Genomic DNA, 16,488 nt, shown 5'->3' on the forward strand with positions numbered 1-16,488 from the left:
CGGGTCCCTAATTGCTGCGCTTGCCACCTGGGAATTGGAATTGCCTTCCCGCTCCGGAGGCTGAATGGGCCGCACTGCGATAAGCAGTTTAATTGTTTCCCCCGCATCTGCAGCAGCGCCAAGAGCGAAGGCGAGCAGAGCGCAGAGCTGAACAGAGGCTGAACGCACCTCCAGAGCTCCACGGCCTCTCTGCACCTCCAAGACTACATGTTTCCCGTGGCTCTCGAGCATCTCTCTTCATTCAGCCCTTATGCTCTCCCTAAATTGTTTACGTTCTCCTAGGTCGTTCGAGCCATCAGGTCTCTCTGGGAAGCGCTTCACCTTTCTTAGATGTCAGAGCAGCCTTAGGAGCATGACTGTGTGAGCAGTGGGAAGAGTCCTGCGGGTGCTGGTAACGCGATACCCTCTTAAACTAATTACTGGGGTCTGGGCACCGCGCTGGTAATGAAGATCAGTGGATCGCTGAGCAGAAATCAAAGCGAGAGCGACTTGAGGGGGTGGATTCAGAAGCAAAAGCTTGGAGTGATTAAGGACAAGTGTCTTTGCTGTCACACGCTCTCAGGAACACTTAGGGCTGGTGTCGAGGCTGTTGGGCTGCGGGGTGGGTTGTCCTCGTTCCTCTGTCGGGTCAGCACAGACTGTGCCCAGGAGCGGGCTCTGCTCTGGGCGCCCGAGGCAGAGAAGGCTCTGTGGGAGCAGAGCTCGAAGGGATGAAAACATGGGCCTGGAGGCACTGCTCGGTGCAGAGGGTTGGAGTCTGAGGATGCCTGACCTGACTAAGAAATGCAGACATGAGGGAGAGAGTGTTATCTGGGGGGTCCAGAGTGTATGTGGGGAGCAAGTGCTGGTGCTTGGCTCAGAAGGGCTCAAGCTGGTGCAAGACCCAGCTGAGTGCTGGCTCTAATTTTCCTTCTAGCCTCAGAATGGCATCCTAGACTGTTTTCCTGGGGTGTATGTTGATGACTTTGCCCCCATTCTTGGGATTCTTGGAGGGGCACATGCTTTGCCATGTTGCCTCGCACTGGGAAAGAAGTCAGGACAGAATCTGTCTCATCTTATTCTAGTTTTTTTCCTCTTTACAACTTAAATTCATGTTTTAATGAAGGGCAGGTCAAACCAGATGGGTGCAGCCTATGCTCACGCTGTTTGAATACGCTGTAATTTGACAGGGGGGTCCCCTCAAAAGCACAGAGCCCCTCTGACCCATTCCAGACAGATTTTCTTGGAGGAAGGGAGGCATTTCTGGCTTCTTCTGCTGTGACAAAGCCTCAGGACCGTTTTATGAGTTCTGACACCAGATGCTGTGTGAGCTCGGTAGCTGTTGGGAATGTGTTACCCTGTGTGGGCTCTGGGGCTGCTTGTGGAACAAAAGCATCTGTTTGCCTTGTGTTGTCCCTGCTGCCTCTCTGCCTGCCCTTGTCCCCACCTGTGCTCTGCCTTTATCCAGGTCCCAGGTTTAAATAATGTGTGTGTGGGCTGAGCACCTCAGTTTGATCCTGTTTTTTCAGTGATTCACTGGGCTCTCCCCACCAGCAGGGAAAACCAGGAGTCTCCAGAAGCTCATGTTAAACTCTCTGCTGCCATATGAAGACTTTAATTTAAGCTGAAACTTATCAGAATTGAATTTAAACCCTTACTTTCTGGAAGGCATATTTTTTTTCAGTCCCTTGGACTCAGTTGTTTGTGGAGTTTGAGCACTGGCAAGGCAGGATGTGGTGGTGTTGGAATTGCTGCAGGGAGGTTGCTTGGAGCAACCCTTGCAACTCCTTTGATGCTCAGGTACGCTGCTGCGCGCTTGCAGAGAAACGCAGGGAGGAGATTGGGCTGGCTTTGTGCGCACCGGGCTCGATTCTCTAAGCCCTTTTTGGCCAGATCTCAGATGAAGTGAAGCGGTCTGGTCTCACGCCGAAATAATTCAACTTGCCTCTTGATTTCTCAGAGCCAGAGCAGGGTGGGGAGGGAAGCTGGAGTTCTCTCCGCGGTGGTGAATCTGGGATGAGCAGTTCCTGTCTGAAGCCCTGAAGGCCATGGTCACAACCAGAGGAGGGTTACTTTTTAATTTTGTTGTGCAGGTAAACAAGATAATTTAGCTGTAAGATCATGCGCTGAAATTAACGCTGCAGGCATGTGATGCGGGTTCTGTTGGTGTCTTGTCTCTTAAAGTGCTCATCTTTGCTTTTTCGTTTGAATCAGTCTTTTCGCCCCGTGGGAGCAGATAGACCCGTGAAGCCGCACGCTGTCCTTATGCTGTCCCTGAGCTGCTGCTCTGGAGCTCACGGCGTGAGCCAAAGGCTGGCTGGCTCGGGGAAGAGGTTGCTGTGAAGGGCAGATGGGTTGCTGAAGCAGCCCAGCCCTTCGCTCCCTGGGCTTTAGCAAAAGAGGCACCTCTAGGAATGGGCACCTACAGGAAGAGGGCATCAGTTTGCTGACTTTGGGCGGCTCCTGAATTTCTGCAGGTTGAAAGGAATGTGCTGCCCAGCTGGAAGCTGCTGATACTCAGGGAGTTAAATCCTCCTGCAGAAGCCTTCCCTGCCTCTGTGACACGGGAGCAATGCTGCTTTCCCATGTTATGCTTGATGGTTAAAGTTGGAACACTTGGATCTCATTCTGCCAAGAAGCTTTTACAGTCGTTTTCATGAGAAACACCAAAAGTTGCAGGTCCAAGGCTGATGCCCTGGCTGCTCTGCCTAAAGCTCTGGGTGGTAAATGTATTTAAATGAAGAGTCTTGCTAGCAGAGTAATAAATCAGGGCTGAGAGGCTCCATAAAGTTGAATCTTAATGCCTTGGCTCAGGGTCGTAGGGTGGGGCGGTGAAGCTGCTGGAATGGCAGGATGTTTCTCAACAGCATGTGCTGCCCTTAGTTACAATGCCACCAAGAATATAAACGATGCTGCGTACGTAACCAGAGAGCTGAAAATGGCTTTTTGTGGATGTTCTTGCCTTGTTTTGCGTGTCCGCTTCATATCAGCTGTTTGTGCTTTACCACAGCGGCGGTGGCAGATCCTGCACCCGGCAGTGGACACCCACGCCTGGTGCCAAAGTCCTGGCGCTGCGAGATCGGCCTGTGGGAGATGATGATGCTTAAATGCTTTCGAGGACCTTCTTGAAATATTTCATTATCTGAGGAATTTTGTGGAATACCAAGCAGGTGATTCTAAACCCTCGGAATGCGGCTGCCTCTCCGTAAAGCAGCCTAACCAAGCAGCATTTACGGGTGACTCTCATCGCGGTTTTCAGGTTTGGGTTTGGTTCCTGCAACCCTCAGGCTGTTTGTTCCTCACACTAGAGGAGCATCTGCCCAAACTGCCAGCCCTCAGGCGTGCCAGCGCTTCACTGCCTGCTTCAGAACCATCAGCACAGCCAATATCGCTGCTCAGCGATGGTTTAGCAGTGGACAGGTATGGTTGGGCTTGATGATCTCAAAGGTCTTTTCCAACCAGGTGATTCTAGGATTCTGTGATTCTAATGTTTGCCTAGTGGCTGCGGTGCCGGCGTGTCCTAGGGAAGCCTGAATGTCGTTCTCAGTACGCAGAGCTGTTTTGGTAATGAAAAAGTCCTCTGCTGTGCCATTGCGTGGCCCAAACGTGGGCTCTGGCCAGGCTCAGGTTTAGTGCCGGAGGTGGAGCTGCAGAAGGGTTTCCTGCAGAAGAGGATTTGGCTGTCTGATCAGGTTTCCTAAGCAGGGGCTTTGCGGGACTGTCCTGCCCATCGGTCTGTCCTCTCCCCACTAGCAGCTTCTGCCAGATAACTTGGCAGAAAGAGCTTTGTACCATTTTTTGTTTTAAAAATACAATAGGCAGCCAGGTAGGTGAAAGGAGGCACCCAAGTTCACTGCGATCCTCTGTGCAACGTGTGGTACGCTCCAAAAACCAAACCGTGGCAGAAACCTCAGGGAGATTTCCTGCCTTCCTAGTCATGGGAGTTTATCCCTCAGGTCTTTCTCTTTTAGTGTGGACTCCTCAGTACTTAATAAGACAAAATGACCAGTGGCAGCTTCCTCTCTGGTTAGGATATTCCTCATTTCTCTTCCATGTGGATTCTCTGAAGCTTCATAAAGGAGTTTATTCAGCCTTTAATTCAATTAAGAAATCAAGAGATGCAAATGTTTTTAGCCGCCTTGGTTTCAGTGCTCGTGACTACATCTGAAGAGAACATCCCCTGCATGGTGCAGCAGGGCAGCTTAGGGCAGAAGTGGTTTTCTGAGCTTCTGCTTGGGTGCTGCTGGAGGCTTGTGGGTGGTTTCCAGTCCCTAAAGGGGCTCCAGGAGAGCCGGGCAGGAGCTCTTGATCAGGGAGTGCAGTGACAGGACTAGGGGGGAACAGTTTGAGGCTGCAAGAGGGGAGATTGAGGTGAGATCTTAGGAAGAAATGTTTTTCTGTAAGGATGGGGAGGCCCTCACCCAGGTTGCTCAGAGAAGCAGTGTTTGCCCCATCCCTGGAGGGGTTCAAGGCCAGGCTGGATGGGGCTTGGAGCAACTGGATCCAGTGGGAGGCGTTCCTGCCCATGGCAGGGGGTGGAACTGGCTGGGTTTTGAGTTCCCCTCTAAACCAAACCATTCTATGATTCTGTGATTTTGTCCCTTTGGAGCATGTCACCTCATGGCTGCGGTCACCTGTTGGTTACCGTTCCTTAGGTTAAACCCCTTTCTGAACCAGCACCTTCAACAGAAACCTGCTTTCCAGGTAGGACCCTGCTTTCCAGAGGAGTGAGCCTATCAAAGGTCATTGGCTGGTGTGAATGAGACTGGAAGCAGCTGTTGGATGGTGAACGACACCAGAGACAGGGCGCACAGCAGGGACTGTCACCCCAGCTGCTCATGCACGTGTCCCTCTGTGCTGACTTGGTACGACCTCCCTGCTGAGGAGTACAAGAACAGGCTCTCGTGCCGCACACTCCTCACATTTAAGAAGTGACATCTTGTGTGTCACTTCTTGGGTTTGTGTGCTTCCCTGTCTTGTTGCTGGGTGCCTCAACTCTACTTTCCACTAGAGCTGCTGACGTCTTCCCTCGATATCTTGTTAGTTTGCCTTTAAATGAAGTTTATTTTGCTTTCTTAGAAATCATCGTTTGTGCCTTTAACATGTTGGCTGAGACACGGTCTGGGCTCCTCCTGGTGTACTTGAATGCTTGCGTTCTGGTACAAAAGCCCACATTAGTTTTACAGCTACATAAAACTCAGCCTTCTCCCTACAAATTCACTTGTAAACCACGTGGGGACCCCATGTAAATGGTTTCTGGAGTCCAGACTTCAGTGAACACAAGCTGCTGTGGTGTGGCGAGGCCATGGATGGCTGGGGAATTTATCTCGAGCCCTAAATCTTCTGCTTCCCAAGTTTCTAGCAGTTAGTACCCTCAAATCGGAGTGCGGTGTCTTGGGGCCAGGTCTGCTGCCTTGTGTATGTGGACCAGTGAGGGAATTCTTTCATCATCCATTTGAGAATTGCTCTGATGTTTCAGACCAGCGCTTCAGTCCCTGCTTTGTCGGCTGCCTCTTCCTGCTCCTGCCAGGCCCTCCTGCCAGCCCAGGTTTGCCCCGTCCCGGCTCTCTTGCAGGGTGGCTTTGGCTAAAATGCTTTGCTGTCACCCCACTGTCTTCACTTTCAGCAAATTCAGCAAGGTGTGAAGCTTTCCTGACAAAAGAAAAATCAAGAGGTTTAGAAATACTTGTTTTAGCATGGTGCCTCGAGTTTTTTTTTTTACTAAAGTTTGGAGAGTGATAAAGCCTGTATGTGTGTGTGTATATATATATATATACACACCTGTTGTGTTTGTCTTTTAAATACATGTTTTATAGCATGGAAGGAGCTCTTAGCACTATCGTTTCCCCCCCCCCCTTAACCTCTTGCAGTTTAATTTCCTGTGGGTTTTAGTGCTGGCATTCACTTTCATTCTTTTAAACGCAGCATTAATTATTAGGTTTTGACACGTTCTCACTCTGTTTCCAGACAGAACCGGGAGGTGCAGGTAGGGATTTGAGGGGCTTGCTCTGTCTGGAGGCCCAGGTGCCAGCGCAGACATGTGGCATGATGTGCCCTCGGGTGGCTCCTGCTCTGCCCCGCTACAGCCGTATATTTAGCCTGTACACCCTTTCCAATAACAGCTGGGAGGGATGCCTGGAGAGGAATGCCAGTCGTCGTTTCCATGAATGCCGTCCCGGGACCCTGTGATCCGTCACGAAGTGCTGCTTGAGCCAGAAGCGCTGCCTGGGTGACTGCCTGCCCTAAGGTTCTCCCATCAATGTTTTGTTCACCCATGTGAAGTGTTCCCCGTCCATGTCTCTGGTCCCAGGCCGGGTGAGAACCGCGAGCAGGTTTTGTTGGCTGAGGGGAGACATGAGGATGGGAGGGCTGTGGGGAAGTGTCATCGCTTCTAGTTTCGAAACGAAAGGAAGAGGAAGCTTTCTGCTGTCTTCCATTAAGCTACAGGAAAGTTAAATATCTTGGTGCTTACTCTAGCAGAGTGAAAACCGCTGCGAGGTGCTGATGGCTGTGACCTCTTCCCATACACGCTTCTCCAAGCTGCTTGTGGCATGTGTGATTTGAAGCAACAAGTCAGAGACCGTCCGCAGCCGAGCTCCCTGCCAGCAGGAGGGTGCTGCTTGTTTCTCTGCCTGGAACTCACCTTTAGCACTGCTGGTTTGGGTTTATTTGCGTTCCCCCCACCCCAGATTGTTTTTAAGTGTCAGGTTTTCCTGTTAGTGATACCAGATGTGCTGGAGACGAGCGATGCAGAAGTATGAGAAGGGACGGGACTGAAAAAGCACGTTTTTTCTGTGTGTGTCCTTTGGGATGGGTGTCAGGTCTGCTGGGCGTCTCACAGTGCGGCTGCGGGAGAGCGCGTTGAAATGCAGTTTTAGGGTGAAGCATCCAGTACAGCTTGATGGTGCCTGGGGCGAGCAGCTAGTGATGGCAAGCTTGTCCTCTGGCTGTGGGGAGCGGAGGGTGGAAGGGGCTCCCAGTAGTGCTGATCTGGGCTCTGCTGAGGCAGCCCTCACCGAGCTCAGCATCAGCGATCGGACTTGCAGTCCGATCGCTGATGCTGAGCTCGGTGAGGGCTGCCCTGCCTGTTTGTCCCTCCTGCCCCGTCCCCAGCTGCTGGGCTGGCACCATCAGAGCGTGCTGGCGTGTTCTGGACGGGGGAGCCTGCACGGCAGCATGCCACTTTTGTGTGCCCGGCCGGCGACGCCGCGTTTCATCATTCCCCCCCGCTCGCTGCCCCGACATGCAGACGCGCAGGAGCTGACGGGACTTGCCCGGAGATCCTCCTGTGCAGACACGCACAGATCTTTGCAGAGACAACGGCTCCGTTCTGCAAAGTTGCAGTGGCCTCTTTATAGCTGAGCCTGAGTTTGCTTCCTTAGAGAAAGGCCACTTGTTTAATGCTGCCTTTAATGAGGGTATTGGGAAATAAGCAGTCAGGTAAGTGCTATTACCCCTGACTCTCCTACATTCCTCCTTATCTGGAGTAGGGAACGGCACGGTGGTTACCTGAGCTTTATGCACGCTGGGCTCGGTGGCATTAATGTGCTGGCAGTGATTAATTACCGCAGGCCGGTGATGTGATTGTTTGCTTGAGCAATTGGATTAAACCCAGCTGGACAGAGACTTCACTTTCACCGGTTCTTGCCCAAGTGGTGGAGTAATCGGCCACAGAGAAGAGGGATTTCTAGGGCAGCTGTGCTCCCGCTGCCAGGAGTTTTCCCCTGGCCCACCCGCTCCTGGCAGTGCAGTGAGCAGAAGGAAGGTGTGTGGCTGGGAGTAGCTAATTGTCCTGCTCTCAGTCCCATCTTCTGTCTGCACTGTTTTGCATTCCTGAATAATGAAGGTAGAGCATGTCCTTAACGTGTCTTGTAGCTGCGTGGAGCTCCTGCGTTGTCTTGACAAGTCAGCATCCTATCAAGCGCAGCATCACATCAACACAGCTCCACAAGCAGCCCGGTTCTGCGTCTCCGAGGTGAGGATTTGGCGCCGGAGATCAGGCATCGACACTGGCACGTGCACAGAGCGCTGGGGCTGAAGCAGATGTTGATACCAACTTTGATGTTTCATCCAATGCTCTGGAGGCTCAAAGCTGAGACTCAAAGAAGCAGGAGGTAAAGAGAAAGTCGGTTCTTTCAGAAGATCAGATGGGATGGAACATCCTGAATTTCAGGACTAACCTGAACCTATGTGTTTCTTCTGTGGAACTGGGCAGCGCAGATCCCGCTGGAAGGAGGAGCGTTGTGCCGTGTGGAGAAGCTGGAGTGGTCTAGCTTTCCTCAATGACTTGGGAGTACTGCCCAAGTCAGTTAGCTCCATGGCGTGAGGTTTCCCAGAGGTCAGCAGACATCCACACAGGATGCCATCTGCCTTTGGGGTTTGGCCTTTTTTTGAGCTTGTGTGAAGTGTTGGGATTGTTGCTCCAGCTCCATTTCCCTGGTGGGCGATGATCCTCTACGCTGACCTTTCCTGTGCATGACTGGGATGGTGTCTCAAACCAAGTTGTCTGGGTTTTGCCTGTGATGGGACTGTGTGAGATGATGTGGGCTCTTGAACCTGACAGAGGCACCACATGGGTCCCCAGGGCCTGTTCAGCCTCACTGCAGGCACCGCTCGCTCCATTCTGCAGCTGCATCGAGACAGGGCTACCAGCTTGTAGGCAGAGGACCTCCTGGGCAAAGGGCGTTCTGCCTTGAAGCAGAATCACAGAATCATTGAGGCTGGAAAAGCCCTCTCAGCTCACCCAGTCCAACTGTCACCCCAATCCCACCTCGCCCACTAAACCAAGTCCCCAAGTGCCGCAGCCACACGCTCTGTGAACCCCTGCAGGGACAGAGACTCCAGCCCTGCCCTGGGCAGCCTCTGCCAGGGCTTCACCACTCCATAGGTGAAGAACTATTTCCTAACATCCAGTCTGAACCTCCCCTGGCACAACTCGATGTGCGACCTCCCCAGCGCCGAGCCCAGGGGTGCGCTGCGGGGCAGTGCCTGTTCCAGCGAGCTGTGGAGCTGCCCGGTGCAGCCGTTCCTCCCTCGCACTCAGTGTGAGAGCCTGGCACTCTTTCAGCTTTGGTCGATTGTTTGCTGAGGTGGAGCTGTGTTAAGAGATTTTTTTTTTGGTCGTGCAAGTTCGTTCTCAGCTCTTATGGTTTGTTTTCCTTTTGTTATCAGCTACTGAATTCCTCTTGTCCCTCCTGCGTGCTCCAGTTCGGTATGCAGAGACCGTTGTCCTGCAGTTCCCCTAACATGAATTTCTGCTTTTGTGCAACCTGTGAGCATCGTGCGAGGCCTCCGTGGCGTGAGTTGCTGGGCTGAGGGGCCCGTGTCCCACGGGCAGCGTTTGTTGCCTGCTCCAGTAATTGTTTCTGAAATAGGTGATGACTTCATCTTCCTCTCCTGCTCGCCACAGATAGCGAGAACCAACTCCTTTCTGCCCAAATACTCCTCTCTATCCAACAAAAACACCTCGGGCCAGATCTGAGCGGCGCAGGGCTGCAGCGCGAGCTCCTCTGCGGTCGCAGCAGGACCGGGGCTGGCCTGACGACGCGGTGCCAAACCTCTGCAGGTGTCCGTGCGGTCGCGCGCCGGCTGGCTGCTTGTCTGGGTGCCTCTCCTCCGCTCAGGTGTGGAGCCAGCCGTGTTTCCACGCTGATAGCATCTCAGCCCCGCAGCAGCCAAGGGGCTGCCGGGTTCTGCTGCCGCATTCCTGCCCCAGCTGCGAGTCTCTGGTCCTGCCTGTGCTTGCCGTGTGGTGCTTTCCCTCACGCAGCACGACTTTCCAGGAGAAGCAGCTCACAGGCAAGGTATGATCGCTGTGGTGTCCATGCCCCAGACTCCGTGGATGGTGAAAGTGGTTCTTTTTGGTGTCTTTAAGGCACTGTGCAGGCGTGAGAGTCCACCAGTTTCCCACAAGTGGCCTCCTCGGGACCTCTTGTGGATTACTGCTCCATCGCTGTGGCTCATTCGCACAGCCTGTTGGATGTTCTCCACCAGACATCTCCTGTGGTATCTGTCTGCTTGCCAAGGTGACACTAGGTTCATCCAAAATCAGTTGCTGTGTCGGATCCTCCTCTCACCACGCAGGGAGCTGGTAGGAGAGATGTGCCCTATAGGAAGCGTGACTTGTCCTTTCGCACCAGCCACTCAATCTTTTGTGACGATAACATCTGGAGGAGCAGCTCGGGCACCTGGCGCTGGGTGAAGACCACCTTTAGCAGGTGCCTTTGGGGACAGCCTGGCCTTGGCTTCCCTGTTCTGTCTGATATGTTCTGTCCCAGTCGGTTCAGGCGGTCAGAGGACAGGAGCAGCGGGGGAACGGGCTTTCTTCTGGCGCTGACATCTCACACCAACCATCCTCCCATCTGTCTCATAGTTTCCAGCAACGTTATTCTGCCTCTGCTGTCTCTTTTGCCTTTCACTTGAGACAGGTTTTCTGCGACTGACAGTGACAAAATCCGATCCCTGCCCTGTGGATGCTGTAGCTAGAGGTTATGGTGTTCAGCTCCTTCATTGTGCTACCCGCAGCCCTTTTTGCTCTGTCCTCTTTCGTGAACCCTCTTGCTCTCCTGCAGACTGGCTGTGAAGAGGAACGTGGGAGTGTGCACGGATCTGTGACACCTAAATGCAGCCTTGGGGGAGAAGGAGCCGGGCAAGGGAAGGAAATAATGCACCAGCAGAATGGAGGAGAGGGAGAGACCCGGGAGAGGGTGGGGATGGGGAGGGAGAGCTCATGTTTCTGGGAAGAGTGTGGGGCTGGGAAAGCTGTGGAAGCAGGAGGAAGATTGACAGTGGGAAGCGGTGTGGGACACGTGTGAGCGTTGCCTATGCCAGGCTGGTTTTGAGGTGCCTATTGCTGACTCTCAAACCAACACAAACACCAAAAGCTGGAACTGAGAGGAGACCTGGCCTGAAAGCCGGGCTTATAGGGAAGAGGTGCAGAAGCATCTGCCATGCATCATGCTGTCGGGATGGCAGCTTTGGGGCACTAAAGGTTCCTCGGGACCTTCGTAGTGGGTAACTGGTGTTTAAATCCAGTGTTGCCCCAGCCTGACTTCAGCTTGCTGTGAAAGGTCACCCAGCGCCACGGTGCTGTGTCCTGGCTTCAGTCATATCTGCCTCTTCCCTTCCTGTGACTGTCTCGGGGAGCTGTGGCTCCAGAGCAGCTGGAACAGGGTTTTGTGCATGGAAAAGCAGGAGGATCTTGTTTTTCTAGAGGTGCTGTAAGTTAGAAGAGGAGCTGAGAAGCTCTTGCTCTCTTTAATGGTAGTGGTGACCCTTGCAGTTAAATGGAAGAGCTGAATCGCAGAGGACGGCGCGGCCAGTTGCCCTCTGTCGACTGCGGATGGGTCTGTGTGTGTCAGCCTGGATGCTGTAATTAATGTGCTGATTGGGTTTCCTCTGTTGAACCAGGTTCCCAGGACCCCTAGGATGAGGGTACAGTGAAGGACTGGCGGATCCCCTGCCTACGCCGTGCTGCCTGCAGGTTCCCTGCGATCCCCTTTCTGGCTGGAGCGCTGTCACCGAGGCCGCCGGGAAGAATGACTGTTGGATGCCTCCTGCAGCCCCCTTTCCTGGGGAGGACTTGGCTCCCCGTGCTGCTGCTGGCAGCCTCCGCTCACTGCCACTGGCCCAGCGAGCCCACAGAAGTCGTTCGGGACTGGGAAAACCAGCTGGAGGCCTCCATGCACTCCGTGCTCTCGGACCTGCGAGAGACTGTGCCGGCCGTGGTGGGCATACCAGACAGCTCTGCCGTGGTGGGACGCTTCTTCAGAGTCTCCATCCCCACAGATTTAATTGCTTCCAATGGAGAAATTGTCCAGGTGAGAAACGCCATTCACTGAGGCTCGGTTTTCCGTTCTCTTCTGGCAGGAGTGGAGCTGCTCCCCCCACAAACAGGCTGGGTCACAGGGGTGGCTGTGAGGCAGCTAGAGGGGTTTGTAGGACTTTGGGAGAAGGATTTAAAAGCCGTTTAAGTCCTCGCTTCATTGCAAAGTTCCTTTGCTCTGTGGTGAGGAGAGGAGACTCCCTGGGGCAGAGCGATCGAGTTTGTTGTGTTTAAATTGAGATCCTCAGCCCCTGGAACGATGGGCACTTTCATAAGGAGATGTTGCCTCGGGATCTGGGGAGCTGTGGATTCCCTGGCTGCTCTGACGTGCGGGGAGTTTGCTGTGGTAACAAAACATTGCTGACAAACAGGGGTTGTTCTGCCAGCAGGGCTCTGGGCTGCCTTTGGCATGGTCTCTCCTGACCTAGTGCCTGAGTCCTCTTGGGAAAGACAGGAGCCTTTCTGTTTGTCCGACTTGCCCTCCTGGCACTGCAGACTCCTGAAATCTGGGGTTTGGAGTCGGTCCTAAGGGTGAGAAGGCGTCAGAACAGCCCAGAGAAGGGGGAACACTGCCAAGCACTCCCTCATACATAGAATAGAATTGTTGAGGTTGGAAAAGGCCTCTCAGCTCATCCAGTGCAACTGTCACCCCAATCCCACCACACCTGCTAAACCAAGTCCCCAGGTGCCACGGCCACACGCTCCGTGACCCCTCCAGGGATGGAGATGCCAGCCCTGCCCTGGGCAGCCTCTGCCAGGGCTTCACCAGCACCTTTAGTCCTTTCTTGGGAAGGTGCTGAGAAGTTGTCGTCTCAGCATCTGCTTGCTTGGATCGTGTGGAGCTCAAAATATTCTGTTCTTTATCAGGATTGCCTTCCAATCTCGAGAATTTCTCTTTGAGAGCAAAATTGGAAAATAGTTTTGAAAATCCATTTTAAGAAATACTATAAGAAGACAACCTTCTTGTATGTCCCAGGAAGAGATGGGGAGCGCGTCAGGAGAAAGCCGAGCAGGGCGAGGGAGGGGATTCTCCCCCTCTACTCCTCTCATGAGTGCACACGAGTCCTGTTGGGTACGGTGAGCCCAGGATCTCGTGTTACAGAAATGATAGCTTTGGTTTAGAATTTTGCATCGGAGTGGCTTGTTCTGGTGTTGCCCAAGAGCTACTTAGATGGCAGGAGTAATTTTCAGTGTTTGTATAACACCACAGCTTCCTCTGTCTCCTTTTCCTGGTGCAGAAGTGCTCTCTGATAGCTCCAGGAAAATCCTGATGGATTCTTTCCACCCCACCCGATGGCGTCGAACGGCCCCTCTGCTGCTTCGGTGCTGAGCTGTTTGCTAACACCAGCAGATGCCCCGGGAGATGCGAACAGGCCGTGCTGGAGCAGGACCCGACAGTTGCTCCTTGTGTGGAGTTCAGCCAGCACTGGGAGCGATTTTACGCTCGGCTGTGGGCTTGCCCAAGTGCACGCTGCATCTGTTCCTCTCAAAATCGATTTGAGAAGTGCAGCAGGCTCTGGGGCACCGGGAGCAGCCTGGGTGGATCTTGGAAGGACTCTGCCTTGCAGGGAATGCACGTTGGCTGCTCAGCACAGCCGACCTTTGCTACGGGGATTTCATTCCTGGCTGGTAGGAACGGCGTAGGCACATTTTGGGTGCTGGGTTGCATTTTTGTCTTACTGAAAGTTCTAGGGCGAGTTGTTCTGGTCTTTTTCTCAGGCCGCCTTGCATTTCTTGGCCAGAACAGTGGAAGTGTAATGCTGCCTGTGGTACGTAAAACCTGATAAGAAAGAATAAAGGCTGTGCCCTTTGAGACACAGCACTGGGTCAGCGTTTACCATGAGATGTGGTTACCTCTACTTGGTCCCCTTCAGTTTCTAGGAAATCTGCTATAATTTCATTTTTCTAAAATAAAAAAGCTGACAGTCAGATTCCCCAGGCTCCCAGGAGTTCGTCTGGAGCCTGAAGAAGGTGGAATTGCTTCGGTTCTAGATAATTCCCACTATTTGTTCCTCGGCTCAGGTTGTGTAGTGGTGGGGATCGCCTCGAGGCCGCTTCTCGGATCCTCTCGCCGCTTCTCGGATCCTCTCCCTGCTCGTTAGCAGATTCCAGCCGGCTGTAGACAAAACACTTCTCTGTGCAGACTTGGTTGTGGGGTGGAAACAACGCCAGGCATCCGCAGCATGGCAGAGGAGTGCCACACAGATCCGTGGGCTCCGCAGAGTCAGGGATGTGCTCCTGGGAACTCTGCCACCCCCAAGCTGGGATCTGATGGTTCAGCGCAAACCCAAGTTTATTCTAACACCCTCACAATACGAAGGTGGGCACACAGAAAAATACTAAAAAAAACATCTCCTTTGTGTCTTAATTTCAGTCTCTTTTCCGTGTTGTTCGGAGCTAGCTGGCAGCAGGGCTTTGTGGCCACTCTGAGTCATGGCTGGCAGTCAGCAGCCCCTCATCTCGCCGTGGTCGGTCAGTAATGTGTCCTCCGAAGGGCAGCTGCAATGGGCAAGGGTTTCAGCTCTTGAATTTGGTGGCAGTTCAGTGTAGATGCTGTCCTGGAGCTTCCTCCCTACAGCAAGGCTTCTTGTCGCAAGATTGCACTCCTGGTGTCTGAAGGTGTCTTGGAAATGAGAACTTGTGCCTTCCAAAAACGGTTAACAGCACCTTGGCACCTCACAGCACTTCCTGCTGAGTTTGACACCAAAACCTTGGTACGTTTAGAATCATAGAATCATGGAATGGTTCAGGTTGGAAGGGACCTCAAAGCCCATCCAGTTCCACCCCTGCCATGGGCAGGGACACCTCCCAGGGATCAGGGCCTCCAAGCCCCATCCAGCCTGGCCTGGAACACCTCCAGGGACGGGGGAGTTTGGTTGAACATCCGCATCCTTAACTCGGAGTTTGGTTAAAACATGAGCTCTCCACATATCACACAGAGCTCTTGCCCTACAGCCAGGTAGCTCTTGCCCTGCAACCAGGTAGCACGAAGGCGTGCAGGATCCCACGAGGTCCTGGCAGACACTGGCCAGGAGCAGGGTAACCGGGGTCGTTGGTGCTGGTACCCTCACCACCATCCGATCCCCTTACACAGCTCCGCCAGGGACTCTGTGGAGTCTGACCCATCACCTCTCAGCTGTGTCCTGTTGTTGAAGAGCAGCTCACGCTTAGACCAGGTGGATTTCCTGTTCCTGCCACTTCTTTTTGAAGCTGCTCCAGAAACTGGCTGCTCTGATTAAAAACACAGCTTCTAGCCTAAATTTAGAGATGGCTAGAAATATTTATATGTGCTGCCCTTTAGCTTGAATCAACTCTACCTTCATAATCTTTACTTCCTTTCTGTATTTATGAGTGACAGGCGTATTTCCCTGCCCTGACTGTATTTGGTTTAGCAAGCCAGCCTGTTTAGGCTTTTCCATAAAATAAGCTTTCTTTTCCTCTCCCTATCTTTGCTGCTCTTTTCTGCACCTCTTCTAGCTTGAGTTGATTTTTCTTTTGCTCGCGTGACCATAGCTACACAAAATACTCCAGTTGAAATTGTACCAGAGCGTCCTATAATGGCATCAAAAGTTCCTTTTCTATAAATAACTTTGATACATCCTACAGTTGCTTTTCCACGCTTGCCTTTGCCTTGGACACTGGCCTTGGCCACGTGACGGGGGGCGTTTTGGTGGTGATACCTCCATCCTCTGTGCAGGGTGTCGATCCAGCTTGGGGCGAAACTGCTGTAGAAAGATCTGGTGTCTCCCATTCTGCAAGAAGGGCTTTGGGAGCAGGGGCTGCGATCGTGTTCCTCTAGGCTGGGCGCAGTGAACAGGAGACATTGGGGCTGCCGGCGCCTCTGCAGAAACACCGGGCACTGCTCGTGGATCTGAGCATCGGCCTCTAACCGGCATTGCTCTGGTAATAGCTGCTCCTTCCCCTTGGGATGCAGGGATATATCCAATTGTTTCCACCCCATGAGGTGCCTGAGCCCTGGCACAGCCCGGTGTCCTAACTGCGTAGCCCGCAGGGTGTGAAGGGGAGCAGTTTAATGGCATTTGCTTAAAGGCAGGTCTGTAAAGTGTGCTGAAGGGAGAGAAACGGGTGTGCGCTGCTCTCCAGGCACGTCCTGCGCCAGACAGTGAGTTCCTGCAGCACCCTTGAAGGTGCATAAAGCTGCTGACCGGCCTTCGTCCTTAGGTACGGGATGGACACGGAGCAGATCTGCTCAGGTTCACCAGCCGATGCTAAGGAGAAGCTCTCAGGTGTGCACGGCTCAGCCTTCCCGTTCCTGGCTGTGTCTTGGCTCCTGTTTTATTGTTCCTTTGGAAGTGCGCGGTCTCACCAGGGCTTGTCTGGAAGAGGGACAGAACGCATATGGGGCCCCAAGGAGCTGTGCTGTGTGCGAGCATAGCTGGTGGGAAGGGATTAGAACAGCTGAATTAACTCGTGTAGCTGATGGATGCGCTGCAGCAGGTTTGTGGGGCTGTCGGAGCGCTGGATGTTAATCTGGGCAGGAAGGAGCCTTGCTTTCCAAGCCAGAGCCTGATTTTCCAATGGTTGTTCTATTTGCTGTCTGTTGAAACAGGTTTTATTGAGCGGCTTTACTCTCGTCAGATTTCTGGGACCTTGTTCTAAGGACAGGATCGGCAGAGGCTGGGCTGCAGGAGTCCTGACATTGAGTGCCTGCTGCTGGGGTTGTG

At 53.1% G+C, this 16,488-nt stretch overlaps 1 protein-coding gene across 1 annotated transcript in view; it reads left to right on the forward strand.

Moving 5' to 3' along the window:
- Positions 1 to 16,488, forward strand: part of DAG1 (dystroglycan 1) — a 46,054-nt gene that overhangs the window by 20,327 nt on the left and 9,239 nt on the right. Inside the window, exon 2 of the mRNA XM_069865948.1 lies at positions 11,389 to 11,798. Coding sequence (XP_069722049.1) covers positions 11,517 to 11,798 — 282 coding nt within the window. The 5' untranslated portion in view covers positions 11,389 to 11,516. The remainder of the gene's footprint in view (positions 1 to 11,388; positions 11,799 to 16,488) is intronic.

Source organism: Phaenicophaeus curvirostris, chromosome 11, assembly GCF_032191515.1.
Source record: "Phaenicophaeus curvirostris isolate KB17595 chromosome 11, BPBGC_Pcur_1.0, whole genome shotgun sequence".
NCBI classification, from domain to species: Eukaryota; Metazoa; Chordata; class Aves; order Cuculiformes; family Cuculidae; genus Phaenicophaeus; species Phaenicophaeus curvirostris.